Genomic DNA, 19,934 nt, shown 5'->3' on the forward strand with positions numbered 1-19,934 from the left:
CCGGAAGCTAACTAAAGCTAGCTAGCTACCGTTTCGGAAAAATAACTAAAGCTTTGGGGACCGTCGGAAATATTTAGAACTCACGCGTCTAAAGGTAAATATTAGTTATTTCCCGGGCAATAAAAAACATACATTACGCACGTACTTTCGAAGTGTGTAACATAACGGCATGCTGTACTGCCTATATTCCTGCATTGCTTGGTATCATTGTTACCGTAACAAGTGCAGCATATATTACAGTGCGGTTTATAATCAGATTTACAAACACAAAATGTGGTAATTTGTGAGTATGAGAATGCAAACTTGTGTGGAGATTGTACACAGATCTCAAGTCCTTAGTTCCAAAGTCAAGGCCTTAGTTACATGTTCTTTATGAAACGCACTTAGTGTTCCCATACAATGCAGTTTCCCCCCCCAAATAAATTCTGGTCATTTTCAATGGAAGTCACGTGACAGGCCCCATAACCAGGGGCGTAGCCACGTGGTGGCCAGGGGGGGCCACGGCCACCATTGGTCAGAGAATGGCCACCCTGCTGGCCCCCCCAACCTCACAATTTTTTTTTAATTAATTTTTTAATTTTGTTTATAAACCCTCCTGAACAGAAACGGTATAAAGCTGAAAAAATGCATTTGTATATTTTTTATAAAGTCGTCTTATATTGTCACTTGTCACTTTCGCTACAAGCCCCATATTTGCAACATGTTGGGCCACAGCGCTTCAATGGAGACTAGCAGCTAAACACTGGATACCGTTAGAAAACTGCTGCTCCGAGTGATGCAGTGTGTGAGTTTTAAAATAGTAGTTTTTGACAATCAAGTGCCACCCCAAATAAAAGACTGGCCAGAGCTGGCCCCCCAGAAATAATGTCCTGGCTACGCCCCTGCCCACAAGGCAGTGTGAGATGCCTGGCAGCATGAACAGGTAGCCTAGCAAGAGAAGCGAACCCTATTTATGTGTTTATCAGGGCATTTGTGGATGAGCAACGTCAGTATGTTGCTAGTCAAAACTAAACTAGCTAGCATAACACAGCTAGCACAGTATATGCAAGAAAATAAATGCTATTCCCAGCACCTGTATGCGAGTAGGCATTTTGGGAGAGTATCAGTCACTGATTAATTAATTACTACGTATCTGAAAGGAATCCAAGCATTTGACACATATATATTTTTCTGCAGTAAAAGTGCATTTGTAATACACATTTCCCATGCTTATTCTTTCCCAAAGAATGGTGACTTATTTAACTAGATCTCTGTGTAGAATGTATTGTATATATTCTCTTTGATCACTGTTCACAAAGACATGTTTGCATACAGTCATCAGAATCTGAATCGTGTTTAATCGCCAAGTAAGTGGTCACAAACAAGGAATTAACTTTGGTGGGCAGATGCATACAGTGAACATTTAAACATAATGAACAAAATACAAATTTTGAAAATGTACAACAAAATAAAATAAAATTCTAGGGCTATACAATATAAAATACGATAAATAAAATATTATGGAAAAAAATTATACTGAATATGTTTAAGTGACAGTGTATGAGGTAAAGTGACAGTGTGTCAGTGTCAGTTTGGGGCCTTGTTAACCCTTTTCATAATCCTGTTAAATTTGCCTGAAAACGCCTAAACAGCATACCCAAAGTAAATTGAAAGCTGTTCTTGAACCATTTGGAGTACATGCATGTAAATGGTCTCTTTTGAAAGCTGACACTGAAGATATTTCCCCTGTTGTCAGGACCCCTGTCAGTCCTACTATTGTTGAGTAATAGAAGCTTGAACACAAGGAAAGTGAAAGTTTCTATTTCCGCCTAGATTTTATTTTGAAAACAGAGGCCTGGAGGTAGGTATTAGCTGGAAGACTAAATTGGACCACAGGTTGAAGCCTTACCCAATTCAAATCAAAAGTCAAACATAATACCACAATATATTCATATTTGACACATGTTTTTATAAGAGTACATCCAGGCGTTTTCTAAAAGGGCCTTTTGGAGACTCCAAAATGACCCTTTGTAACCAAGGTCAAATACTTAGGATAACAAGGTATTATTTTTCGTAATTGTTATCTCTAATGAAAGGTTGTACTTAGAACTATCATATACAATAGCTAAATCCCTAATTAGTATTACTGAAACACAAAAACTGAAGCATGAACACATTGGAGTGCTTTATCTGATTCCCAGGATTGGCGCACAAAGAACACTGATTCTGTCAACCATATTGCGCAATCGACTTTTATTTTGAAGGCTCCACAGAGACATACAAATGAGGTATTAGCATTTTCAGAAAGCTCTCAGCTACAAGGCTAACGAGCTAATTTCAGAGCCCGTCAAAGCCAGTTCGAGAATTTTTTTTGGGGGGGGGACCTAGTTGGCTTTAGAGGGCTGTCAACAGGGCATGGAAGCTCCTATTGGGTCAATCTTGGTGTCAATCAAAAGGGGATGGTTCAACGGAGATTTTGATGCCTTCATATCGTAAATACTCCGTTGCTAACCGGAGAAAATAACACTTTTATGTGAACAAGTTGTTTATTCCGTCGGCTAAAGGCCGCAATATGCTTCTGCGTCTCCGTTTACGGATGGGCGGGCGCACGGATACGCACGGATAGCCAACAGGACGCACAGACCTAGTTGGCTTTAGAGGGCTGTCGACGGGGCATGGAAGTTCCTATTGGGTCAATCTTGGTGTCAATCAAAAGGGGAGGGTTCAACAGACATTTTGATGCCTTCATGTCGTAAATACTCCGTTGCTAACCGGAGTAAAGAACACTATGTGAACAAGTTGTTTCTTCCGTCGGCTAAAGGCCGCAATATGCTTCTGCGTCTCCGTTTACGGATGGGCGGGTGCACGGATACGGACGGATACGGACGGATAGACTGCGTTTATGGTTCTCGGTAGGCTGTGGGTGCTGAAAACAATTCACCGCCAGAAGAGTAGGTGGCGCAACGTTTTTTTGTAAATCGTCGTGGAGTGTTTATTTACCTAGGTTATCGAGAAGTCGGAGCAAATTTACAAATTAGCCGTTTCATCAATAAAATACGCACATTTTCAGCAACTACACTGCCCATTTCTCGTCACATTTTAATTCAGATGCTGATTTACATGTACTGTTTAGCTGAAATATGAATTGTGAAAACTTACAGCAATGGCGGTCAAAGGATTCTATTCGTCCTGTTTATCCCGGCAACCCCGCCCCTGACGCAAGCGATTCTTAATACTGACCAATCACAGCCAAGGGGGTCTCCGTAGCTCTCCGTCGCTCACGACGGATAGTTAGAAAATTCAGTAGGTGCACGTCGAGCTCTCCGGGGCTCTCCGAGGGCTGACGGAGAGCTCGTAGAAGGCGTTCCTCGGAGAAGAGGGCGTTCCCATGTGTCCGTTTTTCGAAAAACGCAGAAGCATATATAAGCCTTAACTTGCATAATGAAGCAAAGGATAATGGATATTCATGAATGTAAAACATTGCATTTGGACGAATTACTTTACATGGTTAGATACTTTGAACCCTTGGGAATGTACGCATATCAAGTTTTGATGTGTTGTTTGCATACCTGGACGACACTGAACCTTTGAGGGTAAGTAGAGACGTTTGGCTTTGGTGTTGTTTACAAAGTGGTGACTGGACAAAGACGTTGACTAAACTTGTTGTGACTCAATCTTGAAATGGTTTACATATCTACAAGCACAAGAATCGTAGCGTTCCAATGATGTATAACATGTGTAGTAGTCTAAAAACATTATTTATTAACATTTAGTGCGTAGTAACTGGGGGAGGAGGGGGCAGTGTTTCGGGCCCGCGGGCGAAGAAAAACAGGTTAATAAGACTATTAGCGTAAGGAAAGAAACTGTTCTTGTGGCGTGAGGTTTTGGTCCTGATGGACCGCAGCTTCCTGGCGGAGGGGAGTGGTTGAAACAGAGGGTTCCAGGGTGGGAGGAATAAACCACAATCTTCTTCGCTCGCATCAGGGTCCTCGAGGTGTGCAGGTCTTCGAGGGTAGCAGATTGCAGCCGATCACCTTCTCAGCAGTCCGGATGATACGCTGCAGTCTGCTCTTGTCCTCGGCAGTGGCAGCAGCGTACCAGATGGTGATTTGATGTGTGTTTAACTTACTCCTCTCCATTTTCTCTCCAGACCACTGCATGGTGACCTTTATAAAGGAGAATCTGCTGGGCTCGGTGAAAGAATTCCGAAACCGCTTCATCAACCCCATCCAGAACGGCCAGTGTGCGGACTCAACCCCCCAGGATGTCCGTGTCATGAAGAAAAGGGCACACATCCTGTATGAGATGTTGGCAGGGTGTGTCCAGGTAAAGTCCATGAGTTGAACTACAAAGAATGTTTTCCTTGTTTCTGAAATTGAGTTTTATTTATTTATTATAATTTGTTACTGTTAAAAGTTCAGAAGTTAACATTTTCTGTGCTGTCCTTTCAGAGAAGAGACTACACAGCACTGACCAAGTTCTTGCCTCCTAAGCATGAATATGTGCTGGCCATCAGGGTGACCCCCATCCAGTGCAAACTCTACAGATACTACCTGGAGCACTTCACTGGTAGGATCATCACCTACATATGCAGTCGTTTCTTGTGGGGGAGGGGTAATTTCCCCTGAGCCCAATTGGTTTACTACAGGGCAACCACTTCCATGCCACAAAACATACAGACACAGTCACACCCTGCCCCTGCTTCACCACACACTACTGTGACCAAGTAGGAGACAGCCCTAATCTGGATGAGATGAGTAAAGGGTAGTGTTGGACACATTTACAATACATTTACATTTAGTCATTTAGCAGACGCTCTTATCCAGAGCGACTTACAGTAAGTACAGGGACGTTCCCCCGAGGCAAGTAGGGTGAAGTGCCTTGCCCAAGGACACAACGTCAGTTGGCATGACCTGGAATCGAACTGGCAACCTTCGGATTACTAGCCCGATTCCCTCACCGCTCAGCCACCTGACTCCCCCGGACACACACACATTGTTGGACAGACATTGTGCCTCTTCCTTTACATACTCGACCTCTGCGGCATTGTGTGTGTAGGTGTGGGAAATGCTTTGGAAGGAGGACGAGGCCGGGCCGGGACCAAGCTTTTCCAGGACTTCCAGATGCTCAGCAGAATCTGGACTCATCCTTGGTGCCTTCAGCTAGACTATATCAGCAAGGAAAACAAGGTAAATCCATCTCACACACACATGCACACACAAATGTGTGTGAATCCCCTTCCGTGATCACACAGAGTAACCACACTGTAAGCACAATTTCCCCTCACTCATTCAATTCTGCAAACCATACTTCTTCTCACAGTATATATGACTGTGTGTGTCCCCTAGGGATATTTTGATGAGGACAGCATGGACGAGTTTATCGCTTCAGAGACAGAAGAATCCTCCATGAGTCTAAGCTCAGAGGATGAGAAAGTTAAAAGGTAAGGCAACATGATAGACATATAGACAACATGATAGACATATTTATCTATTTTAAATTACAGTTCACATAAACAGTTTGCACGCCGGCAGGCTGTGGGATTGTTAAGTACTAAACTATGCGAGGCACCAAAGAACAGTTTTTTGACTGGTACACATCAAATATATCAGTGGAAAGCTACTATTCTTGTGATTCTATTGATGTAAACCTTTTCAAGATCGAGTCGAGACAGCAGGTACAATCAACGTCTTTGTTCAAGCACGAACATGTAAACAAACTAAGAGCAAACGGAGACTGCTCACATTTGTCCAGTTATGCAAAACTTCCCAACAAAAATGGTCTGGTTACATTCCCAGTAAGTTCCCTGGTCCAAAAGATCGAAGTAAAATATGTTATTCAAAATAATGTATAAAATCCATAAATAGCCATGAACTGTATCATTCAAAATTTGCAGACAAATTTCGAGTCACTCACGTAATCTTGGTCATAACTTTGATTCCCTTGTGAATATTCCTGGTATTTTGATGTCAAAATGTCCCCCTCATTTGACCTAATAGAAGCTTCAATGTCCTGCCCATAGCCTTCTAAAGCCAACCAAGTAGCTCCCAAAATCTGTGGGGTCTGCCGGTCAGGCAGGACTTCCCTCAAGTTTTTTCCTTATACATTTACATTTTACATTTACATTTATTCATTTAGCAGATGCTTTTATCCAAAGCGACTTCCAAGAGAGAGCTTTACAAAGTGCATAGGTCACTGATAATAACAACAAGATAGCCACAAAAACATTGCGAGTAGCCAAAACATGAAGCACACATTGTGAACAATCAAAGTAAGTGCCAAAGGGAAGAACCATCAGAGCATGTAGTTAAACAAGTTACAATTAAACAACAAGAACCGCTATAAGTGCAAGTGTACCTGTAGAAAAAAAAAGCAACAATAATAATTGTATATCACAGCGAGTACAAAAATTTAAATCAGTTACCACTAACCACAAGAGCAACAAGTCTCTATGCAAGAGTCATTGTGATTCTTGAGGAAACTAAAATTGGGTCAAGCGAACCATTCCTAAGTACCGTTGTATTCCCGGAACAAGTGCGTCTTGAGCCTTTTCTTGAAGGTGGAGAGACAGTCAGTGTCTCTGATGGAGGTGGGGAGTTGATTCCACCACTGGGGGACCAGACAGGAGAAGAGCTTGTGTTGGGACCGGGCGGTCTTGAGCGGTGGGACCACCAGGCGGTTGTCTGAAGAAGACCGTAGGTGACGGGTGGGGGTGTAAGGCTGCAGGAGAGACTTGATGTAGACGGGTGCAGTCCCGTTCACTGCTTGGAAGGTCAGTACCAGGGTCTTGAATCTGATACGGGCCATGATAGGTAGCCAGTGGAGAGAGATGAGGAGCGGGGTAACATGGGAGCGTCTGGGTAGATTGTAGACCAGGCGGGTCTCTGAAGATCCTCTGAAGAGGGTGGGTTGCACATGCTGGGAGACCAGTGACCAGTGAGCAGTGCAGTAGTCCAACTTGGAGAGGACAAGTGCTTGGACTAGCAGCTGGGTGGAGTGCTCAGACAGGTATCTCCTGATCTTCCGGATGTTGTAGAGGGTGAATCTACACGACCGGGAGACTGCAGCAATATGTGAGCTCTCCGTGAGGGAGAGCTCGTCGTCCATGGTAACCCCAAGGTTCCTGGCAGAGGATGAAGGGGTCACCGTCGCAGATCCCAGGGTGATTGAGAGATCGTGGGAGATGGAGGGTTTAGCCGGGATGATGAGAAGTTCTGTTTTAGCGAGGTTCAGCTGGAGGTGGTGCTCGGTCATCCAGGCGGAGATGTCTGTGAGGCAGGCCTCAATCCTAGCTGAGATCCCCGGATCGGTCGGGGGGAACGACAGGTACAGCTGCGTGTCGTCAGCGTAGCAGTGGTAGGAGAAGCCATGGGAGGTGATGATTGGTCCAAGTGAGGTGGTGTACAGAGAGAAGAGGAGGGGTCCAAGGACGGAGCCCTGTGGGAAACCAGTGGAGAACTGGCGAGGGCCTGACAGTTTGCCTCCCCAGGAGACCTGGTAGGATCTTCCCGACAGGTAGGATGAGATCCACTGGAGTGCAGTGCCAGTGATGCCCATCTCAGAAAGTCTGGAGAGCAGGATCTGGTGGTTAACCGTATCAAACGCTGCAGAAAGGTCCAGCAGAATGATGACGGATGACCTTGAAGCCGCTCTGGCAGACTGGAGGGCAGTGGTGACTGAAAGGAGGGCAGTCTCTGTGAAGTGGCCAGTCTTGAAGCCCGATTGGTTGGGGTCAAGCAGGTTGTTCTGAGAGAGAAAGTTTGACAGTTGGTTAGATACAGCACGTTCAATTGTTTTTGAAAAGAAGGGTAACAGTGATACTGGTCTGTAGTTCTGGAGGCCGGCAGGGTTAAGGGAGGGTTTTTTGAGTAGAGGGGTAACTCTAGCCTGTTTGAAGGCAGAGGGGAAGGTGCCGGAGGTAAGGGAGGAGTTTAGGACATGGAGAAGAAAAGTTATGATGGAGGGGGAGATGGTTTGAAAGAGAGGGGAGGGGATAGGATCAAGGGGACAGGAGGTGGGGCGATGAGAGAGAATGAGGTCAGAGATCTCTGCCTCAGACAGGGGAGAGAAAGAGTTTAGACATTTAGTTGGGTCAGTCATGGAGGGGGAGAGGGTAGGAAAGGTGGGTTTAGGGAACCGACTGCTAATGTCGGCGACTTTTTTCTCAAAGAAGGAGGAGAAGTCGTCTGCTGTCAGGGTGGAGGGAGGGGGTGGGGGGAGGTGGGTTAAGAAGGGTGGAGAAGGTAGAAAAAAGTTTGTGGGGGTTTGAAGCAGAATTAATTTTGTTCAGAAAGTAGAGGGTTTTAGCACCAGTTATGTGAGAAGAGAAGGATTTGAGGAGGGAGTGATACTTATCAAGGTCCAGACCGCCTTTGGACTTGCGCCATCTCCTCTCAGCTGCCCGAAGGGTGGACCGTTCTTCACGAATAACATCCGTAAGCCACGGGCAGGAGGGAGAAGATCGTGCAGGCCTGGTTGACAGAGGATAGAGAGAGTCAAGTGATGTAGTTAAAGTGGTTAACAAGGTGTCGGTGGCAGTGTAAGTGGGCTTATAATGATTTTTTAAAATAGAGCTAACCAGTTGAAGGGCGCACACAAATATAGGGTGTTGATATCTCAGCCTGGAAACATAGCTAGGTACTACAAAGGACATAAATTGCTTGGACAAAAATTGGAGGAGTAGTGAATTTTTTTTTTTCCTTAAAATTCAAAATGGCATAAAATCTATATAACCGGAAATTGACGCCATAGAGTGTGTTGAACTATTCTTGATCCAGGGAATCCAATGGTACCTCATTTACCCGTTGGTGGCGCTAGAGTGCTCCAATGGGAGACATGAAACGTGGTGCAAATAATGAGGGAACTGTCCTTAATGTGTGCCAAATTTCACACATTTTTATCATATGGTTCTAAGGGCTGCTATAGACTCCAATGGGAGAAGATTAATAATAAATATAGCTTCAAGCAGCAATGGGGTGGTCAAGCAGGTCAGATGACCCAGAAGAAACTTTCGACATCCTCAGAAGAGGGTTCCGAGTACACGCAGCAAGTTTGCCGTGAATCCATCAAAGATTTGCTGAGATACGACACAACTTTCTGTTTGGCGACTCTGCTGCCGATTTCGATTGGACTAACGTTTTCGAAAATCTAAAATCATTTTGATAGTTTGTGTGAGGATTACATTGACTATATACAGCTTGACTACAGGTAGCTAGCGACTGCGGTGTACCTGGCTTCCTTTGAAGTGGCTTACAGTCTCGCTAAACAGTTAAGCTATTGTCTGAAACTCTCTGTCACCAACTGTCTATGGAGGAACCCTCCCTCACCAAATTGCTTTGGTCATGCTTTCTTAAAAGTCTAGTCCTTAGTTTAATTGTGCCAAAGAAGCTGTGTTTGGTTGATTAAACTTTATAGTTCTGAAGAAGACCTTCTGTTTATTTTAACAGTAGAATTAGCAGTGGCCAAACTAGCCACAGAATGGCTACTAGTCTAGAATGGCTACTAAGCCAAGGAGTGAAGGTGGGGGCTTGGTCAGCCCACAATGTCCTGAAATGTTGTGTGTGCGTCTCCCCAAGTTTGCGCGTGTGTCAAGGGCTCTGGCCCCTTGTGTGTGTGAGAATTTGGAGCACGCACGCTGAGGAGCAGAGGGAGAGAGGATTTGGGGAAAAAGACCTAGCAATTAGCCAAGCATGCATATTTCAAATATTCACAATAAATCTACTTTTCATCTTACATTCAACTTTTTCTCAGATTTGTGTACTAACCATTCACAAGAGTCTTCATATGAACTTGTGATTGAATCAGAGTATCACTTTTTGACCGGCGGATGTGTAAAGCATTATTTTAGCGTAAGATGATTTGATTTATATCAATAATTTTTGGAGATATTAAGTTGCCTTTGCACATGGTAACATGTTGTGTCTACCCCGTGACATACCAAGTTTGGTAATGATATCTCAAAGATCTGCTGATATATGACCCAACTTCCTGTTTGGTTGCTTTGCTGCCGATTTTGATTGGCTGTACTGGACAAACGGTTTTGAAAATCAAAATTCCAGTGATGATTTGAGTGAATGTTGCTCTGACAATGATACATGCCAATTCTGGGAAAGATTAGACAAAAATTAGAGAAGGAGTAGCGATAAAACGTGTTTCCATAATCTTTATTGTACAGAAAAATCCAGTATGGCGGCCGTTATAGGTTCTTAAGGATTTTTTGGTCCTCATGAGAAATAAGGCATGTATACAAAATGTCAGACAAATGGAATGCAAATGGAATCAAATGGAATCACTTTGAAAATTGCCAAATTGGGGCGTGGCCTGTAGCGCCACCGTCTGTCTAAAGTGGCACATGTTTGGTATGGTAGTTACTAATGCTCTGCAGTTTCAACATGCCAGATTTCACAACTTTTTACAGTTCTGGTCTAGGGGCTGCCATTGACTCCCATGGAACCACCATTGTAATAATAATACCACCAATTACAATAGGGTTCTCCTACCGGAGGAACCCTAATAATAATAATAAAACTAACAATAACAATAGGAATCCTAATAATAAATATAGCTGCAATCAGCAATGAGGTGGCCAAGCAGTCATATGACCCAGAAAACATTTTGGACATCCTTAGAACAGGGTTCCGAGTCACTATAACAAGTTTGGTGTGAATCCATCAAAGATTTGCTGAGATACAACCCAACTTCCTGTTTGATGGCTTAACTTCACATTTTGATTGGCTGTAACGGGCAAACGGTTTCGAAAATCAAAAAAACATGTGATAGCTTTTGTAAGGCTTGGTCTGAAGATAATCTCTGCCAAAATTGGTGAAAATTGGATAACATAGGTAGGAGGAGTAGAGAAAAAACGTTTTTCAATTAATTCAAAATGGCGGCCACTTCAATTTTATCATGGGTCACACACGGGATATCCCAAGATATCATGAGACAAAGAAATCACTTAATGAAGGCAAACAAATCAACAGTTATTGGCCAAAACACATTTTTGGTTCCTGCGGCCACGCCCAGTGATCACATGACACCAAATTGATTGGACATCCTCAGAAGAGGGTTTTGAGTCATCCTACCAAGTTTGGTGTTGATTTCTCAAGGATTTGCTGAGATATGACCAAACTTCCTGGTTGCTTTGTTGCCAATTTTGATTGGCTGTACCAGACAAACGGTTTTGAAAATCAAAAACCTTTTGATAACTACAGTGAGGGTTGCTCTGAAGATGATGTGCAAATTCTAGGGAAGATTCTAAAAAAATTGTAGGAGAAGAAGCGAAAAAACGTGTTTCCTTAAAATTAAAATGGCGGAAAATCTATATAACCGGAAATTGACGTCATAGGGTGTGTTGAACTTGTCTTGATCCAGGGAATCCAACGGTACCTCATTTTAGAAAATCGGTCATACGGTTCAAAAGTTACGTGTGTAAACACAAGTCCAACTTTGACCCGTTGGTGGCGCTAGAGTGCTCGAATGGGAGACATGAAACTTGGTGAAAATAAAGAGTGGACTATCCTCAGTGTGCCAAATTTCACAACTTTTTACTATACGGTTCTAGGGGCTGCCATAGACTCCAATGGGAGAAGATGTGTTATAATAATAAATATAGCTGCAGGCAGCAATGGCGGGTTCCTCCTCAGCATTGCAAACCATTACAAAATTGACATGACACAGACATGTATTTCATACATGTACACAACATTTCAAGACAATTGGATCAATGGCTGATTTGAAGTCATTTTTTTTAATTCTTCACAAATTGCCACTGTAGAGAAATATCCATGCTGCCGACATTATAGGTTCTTGAGACTTCTTTGTTCCCCATTGGCAATATGGCATGCGTACCAACTTTTAGACATTTTGGACTGACGGTTAAAATGCCACCCTTTTGAAAGTGACAACTTTGAAGCGTGTTCTGTCAGGCCACCTGTGCTCTGGTCAGGCCCATCATGCAGAGATCCATTCTTTAAAAGCTTTGATTACAACAATAACTTTATGAAAGTCAGAATACACTTTAGTAAAGGACGTGTGTAGTTTATGTACTACTACTGCTTGCTCTGCCCACACACTTTCCCCATCCATGCCGTTTCCCTCTTTCCCAGTGCAGGTGGTGCGGTGGCCGCATGAGGTTTAGGTGTAGTCCAAAAGTTGCCTCCCACAATCAAAACATATTAACCGCAACATTGTTTTCAAATTTTCTCAAAGATGGCTTGAAAACCACAGATATTGACTCTCTTCTTGAGTAGATCTCTTTCCAGAATCTCAGTCAATCCAGAATCAAGATTAGCCTCATAGGCAATTGGTCTGGTCTAGGGCACAGCCCACGTTCAGCTCCTTGCAAGTATAGCCTGTGATAGTAAAATGGCCGACTCTCTGTTCCCATTAAACTACACAGCATGCACACTCAAGGTGACCCACAAGATTATATTAACTAACAAACAATAACATTACAAACATCTAACTGAACGAACACAACAACTGAAATCCCTTGCGTAGCTGTTGTTTTTTAAAATGCCGCACTGCATGCTGGGTACCCAAGAGCCCTGACGCTGATTATCTAGCTGTGCTCCGACTGCGTGATATGACGAGATGCTAGTGGCGCGCTGAGGTCTCAGAGTCTCCTGCCCGAGTTCAAGTTCTGCCCGATTAGCAAGCTATTTTTACTAATGTTTTGTTAGCAATTGAATGGTAATGCAAGCTAGCTAAAAACAATGTTAGTTAGCTTGGCTAAACTGGTTTTCATAGCAACAGAAATCAACAAATCAGATCAGTCGAACTTTATTCAGAAATGGGGGGATGGCGGGAACATTAAAGGTGTAGGTACAGTAAAAGTGAAATGGAACGCGTCTTTCTGCCTTGAAGCTGCGTGCGCATCAACAAGACCCCATCTATATGTAAAGATAACATCCAAGCTAACTGCAGCTTTGTATACCATATGTACCGTGTTATGGTTGTTTGAGTTAAACAACTTGCTAAATGAATTAAATGTCTGTTAAATGTCAAATCCAACTATAAATGTATAAAAGAGAGTTCCAATCAAATCTGAATTTGTTTTAAACCTACGCTGGGTTGCACCAACAAGGATGAACTCTTAAACTAGGTTTAAACCAAGTTTGTCTTTTAATCCAGTTGCACCAAACTTTAAACCTAGTTTAACCTTAGTTTACAATTAATCCTGGGTAAATCTAACCCTTTGGCAATCTCTGTTTAATTTCCATTTAAATCTAGATTAAATTTAAATCTGTTGCACCAGTCATTTTAAACCTAGTCTAAACCTGGATTAGCAGTTATATTTAAACCACCCCTGGAGGAGGTTTATCTCAGTTTTATTGACAACATGGCTGCATATCTTCGCTGGATGGGGTTAGAGGAAAGTGTTCCTCGCAGGAAAATTAGAGATAGGTTAAACCCAATTGAATTCTATGACAACAGCGAGTTTTCACAGCGGTACAGATTTACAAAGGAGTCTGTCATATACCTGAATGGGAAGGTTGGACCAGCAATCAAGCATGGAAGTGAGAGGAATTTTGCTGTGCCACCGCTTCTCCAGCTCCTAGTAGCTTTGCGATTTTATGCTACAGGGTGTTTTCAGATGGTTGATGGGGATCTTTTCGGAGTTCATAAATCCACAGTCTGCAGAATTGTCAGCAGAGTGTCCAAGGCAATTGCAAGTTTAAAGGCTCAGTACATTCACTTTGAACCAAGGAGAGAGACAACAGCTGGATTTTATGGGAGAGCAGGTTTTCCAGGAGTAATTGGGGCTATCGACTGCACCCACATTCCCATTACCAACCCAGGTGGTGGGAATGGGGAACTGTTTCGGAATCGAAAGGGCTACTGCTCAATTAATGTCCAAGTTGTGTGTGATGACCAGGCCCAGATCACACACGTTGTTGCAAGATGGCCAGGATCCACACATGACAGACGAATCTTTGACAACGGTCAACTTTGTGCACTGCTGGAGAGGGGAGATCCGTGGACACCTAGTGGGGGACAATGGCTATGCATGTCGCCCATACCTGATGACTCCACTTTTGAACCCTCGGACCCAGGCAGAAAAAAACTACAACTACTCTCACATTCAAACAAGAGGGGTAATAGAGAGAGTGTTTGGGGTGTGGAAGCGGAGATTTCCATGTATACAGTTGGGACTCCGCACAAAATTGGACACTACCCTGACCATCATTGTTGCAGTAGCTGTTTTGTACAACTTTGGGAAGAGAGTAGGAGATGATCTACCCGAGGAGGATGAGCACCCACTTGAGGATGATATGGAAGATGCTCAAGTGCAGAATGCTGCAAATAAATACATTACACAATTTCAGTTTCAGAATTCATTCAAAAATATTTCTATTTCTCGTGACTGGCTTAGATCCAGTAGCCTCTGCTTCTGAAGAGTTAGGACCTCTTTCTGTAGCAACAGGACATCTTTTTTAATTTTTGCATTTTATATGTCGAGCATGCATCTCTCCTTCTCTAATGTGAGAAGCTCCTGGTGAGAGCTAAGCTTAGGGTGCTTAGCAGGGGGCTTCACAGGTGATGCTGCTGCTTTGATGTTTCCATGAGGCTCCACTTGCTCCAGTACGATGATAGTGTCAGCTAGACAAAACAAAAAAACATAAAAAACATTAGGAGGCTACCTACAACTATGCACAATGCACTTTACTCTTGATGTCTCTGACGTCCAATGACATAGGAAATAACTAATTTAATAAATTACCATAGGCTACTAAAGAGAACATGGAACTGTTATTTCTGTAGTATGATGTGCTATTCAATTAGAAAATTATTAACATCTGAGGTGTATGTACAGTAATACATAGGCTCTAACAAATGCTTTGTAGGCAAAATTATAGCCTATTTTCGTCATTTTTGTCACGTTATTGCTGCAACCAACGGCGTTGGAGTTCGTAGTTACTTGCGGCTTCTGTGGCTGTACTGTCATCAAATGCGCCGTCATCGTCGTAGGGGTTGGGGAGGGGGGAAATCTGCTGCGGGATCATATCAATGATTTTCTTTGACAGAGGATCCGTAGCATTGATTGGTGGTCCTCCGCCGGTTTGAAATTGGCTACCCCTCTCTTCCGCCGCATCTTTTTTGGCTTTAGTCTTGAGGTTTTTCCAGCAGGCTTTAAGTTGCGCCCTGTCCCTCGTCTCTTTAATACCGGTAGAGCCATTGAAGCACTCAGCTAACCGGACCCAGTTCCGCTCCTTCTTTTCTAGAGTACTGCTGTCAGTCCTCTTGTCCTAAATTATTACCCCAAACTCCTCCATCAATTCAGTCAGCAACATCTTTTCAAATGTTGAAAAGTTTGACCCTCTTTGACGTGCCATAGCTAGCTAGCTGGCTATTTGTAACGTAGTTTATTATAGCCGCTGTAGTGGTAGCCTAGGCTATAAACGGTAACTAACGGTATCAGTAGCGGCATTTATTCGAAAAGCTGCTATAGGAAAAAGAGCGCATGCATTCATTTAGGGCTATTTAGTTCCGTAGGCTATTTGTTAAACATACGTTGTGAATTTGTTTACATTTCGTCGGAATCCATCATGGCGGACATTGAACATAAACTAATCCTGTTTTAACCCTTGTTTAAACTAGTTTAACTAATCCAAGGTTAAAATTAAGATGTGCAACACATCTCTGATTAATTATAAACCAGTTTAAACATAGATTTACTAACCCTAGATTAACTCTAAACCAGGATTAATTTAATCCATGTTGGTGCAACCCAGCCCCAGAGGTTTAAAAGGTTACCTTTGCCTAAACTGACATGCACCAACTCAGAGAACTGAGTTTCAACAGCCATTTACACATTTAGTCTCTATTTGTTACTCTACTCTTAAGGCATGTTTAACTTAATGTCTGCACCTCTCTGTCACCAACTGTCTCTGGAGTGGGGGGTGGGGGCTTCACAGGGTGTCTACAGGTATAAACAAGTTAAATGTAAGACCTTTTAGTACCACTTCCAAATGAAATTAAAGACCAAATTTACGATGGAAATACAAATCAAAAGTGGAAATATACAGTCATCTTTCCAAGTAAACACTGATGTCTGTTCAATATGAACAGTATGGTAAAATGACAATAATCGGTTGAGTTTAAGAACATTGACTAAATGTGTGTAATGCGAAAAGATAACACAAAAATGTAATTGCTGTCCTAAATTATACTTATTATTACACTAGGGTGGAAATGGTGGAGCAGAAACTAACAATTCCATGAATCCCATGGAAACAAAGGCAAATGTGTGAGATGTACTGATGTGGAGCACAAATGATCCAAGAAGCAGTACTTCTCTTGAGTGGTTTTTATTCAGATGAATAATCATTGGATTCAGGTCAAAAGTCTATCACTTGAACTAGTTTCATCACTTAAGACACAAAGTCAGCAGCTTGGCATACTGGCACATGGAAAGGATTAAACATTTAGACTTTCATCAAAGTAATGCTGGCTTGTCCTTTTTCACCAATGTCCTCAAAAAAGCAGGCTGCAGAGCTACTGTGTCTGTGGGGTGACTGTCTCTGGAGGGCTGGCAGGCAGGGGCAAGCAGGGCCTGCAGGCAGGCAGGCAGGCCAGCTGGATGAAGCTGTCCTGGGGTTAGGGCTGAAGAGAAGCAGTCCAGCTAGAGAGGGGTAGTCCAGCAAGGGGTCTGTGTGGATCTCACCATCCTCGAGTCTGTTGCATCCTCTGTTGAACTCTGTTGAGCAGGCCTCTGCATGACCCTCCAGACCTGTCAAAGTGAAGAAAGGGTCCATGTCAGTTGTGAAAAATTAAGCTTTTCCCATCTACACTTGATACAGACTTCAGTTTTGACTGTGAAATGCAGTGTCATTACTTGAACTTGATTCCAAATGTGTTGACCTCATGGAGACCCATGCAGTCACTCAAAACACGGGTTCGATTCCAGGCTCTGGCAAGAGTATTTACCTCTAAACTGGTCAATATATACACATCTGACAAAAGACCAGCTCGACCTTTGCTTGTAAACAGTGATTCTGACTGTCAGAGACCTTTAAATAGCCTGACTTACCGAAATTGGCTAAACTAGCCTGGCTAACGTAGGTCGCTTTCTCAGGGCATATGACGAATGAAACAGGCTCGCCTTGAAAAATCAGATATACTGACTATCTTTAGCAGGCCCTTGTCTACAAAAAGCAGTCCTCCCTGACGTTTTTGGAGTAGAATTGAGTGAAATACAAAATTGTTTACACACTGCCAGTGGGCGAGCCGAGCCTGACTCTGAGGCTAACGTCAAAACAATGTACCCCCGGGACGCAGTATCACTCCAATTGCAAGTCCACAAAACACAAAAATAATCGGAGCATCTGGCTAAAAGCACAATTCCCACATCTCCTAAAGGCTTCCCTCCTCGACCTTTTTCGTGTAGACGTAACTGTAAAATGGTGAACTTATGAACATGACGCGACGAAAGCAAGGCTGCCGCCTAAGCGCCTATGCGGTCTCCCTGCCGCATAGGCTTATTACAAAGACTTTCACGCCACAAATCACAATTATGAGCCGACAGGTCTGTGGGGAACTGCTTTTTCTCCTAAAGGCTGCTCTCCTCGACCTTTTTGATGAACAATTCGCCGAGATGCAAAATGACTCACTAATTAAAAACACAGATGAAAAAAGCTAGAGCTACAATAGCTACTTTTCGAGTTCGGTTTTCCGTCACTTCAGAATCACGATCTAAAAGGTATAAAAGTGCTAAACCTTCACCATAATTCAAGAGTAGTGTATTTTCACAAACCCAATCATTAATTCTAGCTTAAAATGTGTAAAAACAGGAAAGTGGCTGCCTCCAACACGGCTATCACGGGACTCCAGTTGAAAACAACAATGGCCGCCGAAAAATAATTTATATTCGTAACGGCGAGCTGCGATTGGAAGCGAAATGAAACAGGGGCTAAAAAACGAGGGTGGGGGCTTGGTCAGCACACAATTTCAAGAAAGAATGTGTGTGTCAAGGGAAGGCTGAGTGTGTGAGAATTTGGAGCAGGCGAGGGGAGCGACTAGCCAAGCATGCATGTTTCAAATATTCACTAAAAATCGACTTTTCATCTTACAGTCAACTTTTTCTTAGATTTGTATACAAAAAATTCTCAAGAGTCTTCATATGAACTTGTGATTGGATCAGAGTATACGTTTTTGGCCGGCGGATGTGTAATGCATTATTTTAGCATTAGCGATAAATTCGATTTGCTTTATATCAATCATTTTTAGAGGTATGAAGTTGCCTTTGCACATGGTAACATGTTGTAGTGTCTTCCACGTGACATACCAAGTTTGGTGTTGATATCTCAAAGATTTGCTGAGATTTGAACAAACGTCCTGTTTGGTTGCTTTGTTGCAGATTTTGATAGGCTCTACCGGACAAACGGTTTTGAAAATCAGAAATCCCTACGATAACTTTTGTGAGGCTCAGTCTGGAGATCATCTATGGCAATTTTGAAAATTCGACCAAAAATGTAGGAGGAGTAGCGAAAAAACGTGTTTCCTTAATCTTTATTGTACAGAAAAATCCAATATGGTGGCCTTTTTTGTTCCTCATGATAAATAAGGCATATGTAATGAATTTCAGAATTTTGGGACTTATGGCCTGCAAATGGCATGAATTTGAAAATTGACATATTGGGGCGTGGCCTGTAGCGCCACCTATTGTCTCACATGGCCCATGTTTGGTATGGTAGTTACTAATGGTCTGCAGTTTCAACATGCCGAATTTCACAACTTTTTACGGTACTGGTCTAGGGGCTGCCATTGACTCCCATGGGTAAAAAATAATAATAATAATAATACCACCAATAACAATAGGTTTCCTCCTACCGGAGGAACCCTAAATATAGCTGCAAGCAGCAATGGAGGGGCCAAGCAGTCCAGAGCAGGACATGGCCCCCATAGCACTTGTGCAACAATTAAGTCACAACAAAAGTTATTTTTCTGGTATAACACTGCAGGCCTCCTCTGCTCCTCATGGGAACGATGGAACCCAAGTTTGGTGACAATTGCGCAAATGGTTGCTGAGATATGCTCTTGCGCCTCGTTTGGCGGCTTCGCCACCGCTTTTGATCGTCTCTACCAAACAAACTTTTTTGAAAATTCATCTGATTGCTTTTGTGAAACTGGGTCTAAAGATCATCTTTGCCAAATTTGGTAAACATTGGACAAAAATTGGGGCGTGCAAAAGGTTTTTACACTTTTCCATGAAATCCAAAATGGCGGCCACGTCCGTTCGAATTTTATGAAAAGTTATTAATAGTCAGGCTTGATATCTCACAAGACATCAACGGACAAAGAAATAACTTTATTAAGGAAAAAACTTAAACAGTTATTAGCCACAACACGTTTATGCTTCCGGCCACGCCCCATTTTTGTCACATGACACAATCTTTGGAGGACATCCTCAGAATAAGGTTCCGAGGCGGCGTACCAAATTTAGTTTCACTGCCTCAAACAACTGCTGAGATATGACTTCACTTCCTGTTTGGTGGCTTTTCTGCTGATTTTGATTGGCTGTTACGGACAAACGGTTGGGGGCATCATTTTCAGGCATTTAGCCTACTCATTGCATTCATTCATGAATAAAGAACCCCCTGTGAAGATTATTCTACGACGTTACCGGCAGTAGAAGATGGAATCGCGATTCTAACAGTACCATCTGCTAACTGAAAATATGCCCCCCAAAACGTAAATAAGCTTGACATTAATTTAGTGGAAAATCGCTCATTCACAAAAAGCTTACTGGTAGCGATCATTGTCAGTAACAACGCAAAATGCGATATAGCCCTGTGTGGAGAAGCTGCCCCGGTAAATTGTACTACTACGGTACAGTAGCCTACTAGACTACTGCTGTGTTCGTCTTGGTAGCGATTGCGTTGGTTGAATTGGATTTAACGTTCCGTTGTACGGTTTAGGCTGAGGTGGTAGTGTGCAAGTAGTGTTATGCACTG

General features: G+C 42.9%; 1 protein-coding gene across 2 annotated transcripts in view; it reads left to right on the forward strand.

The window, feature by feature from the left end:
• The window catches only part of atrx (ATRX chromatin remodeler), a 108,955-nt gene that overhangs the window by 37,460 nt on the left and 51,561 nt on the right, over positions 1-19,934 (forward strand). For both annotated transcript variants that reach the window (XM_067247341.1, XM_067247342.1), the window contains exons 19-22: positions 4,130-4,305; positions 4,431-4,548; positions 5,038-5,168; positions 5,328-5,422. In XM_067247341.1, the coding sequence (XP_067103442.1) occupies positions 4,130-4,305; positions 4,431-4,548; positions 5,038-5,168; positions 5,328-5,422 (520 nt within the window). The remainder of the gene's footprint in view (positions 1-4,129; positions 4,306-4,430; positions 4,549-5,037; positions 5,169-5,327; positions 5,423-19,934) is intronic.

This window comes from Osmerus mordax, chromosome 12 (genome assembly GCF_038355195.1).
Source record: "Osmerus mordax isolate fOsmMor3 chromosome 12, fOsmMor3.pri, whole genome shotgun sequence".
In the NCBI taxonomy this organism is placed as follows: domain Eukaryota; kingdom Metazoa; phylum Chordata; class Actinopteri; order Osmeriformes; family Osmeridae; genus Osmerus; species Osmerus mordax.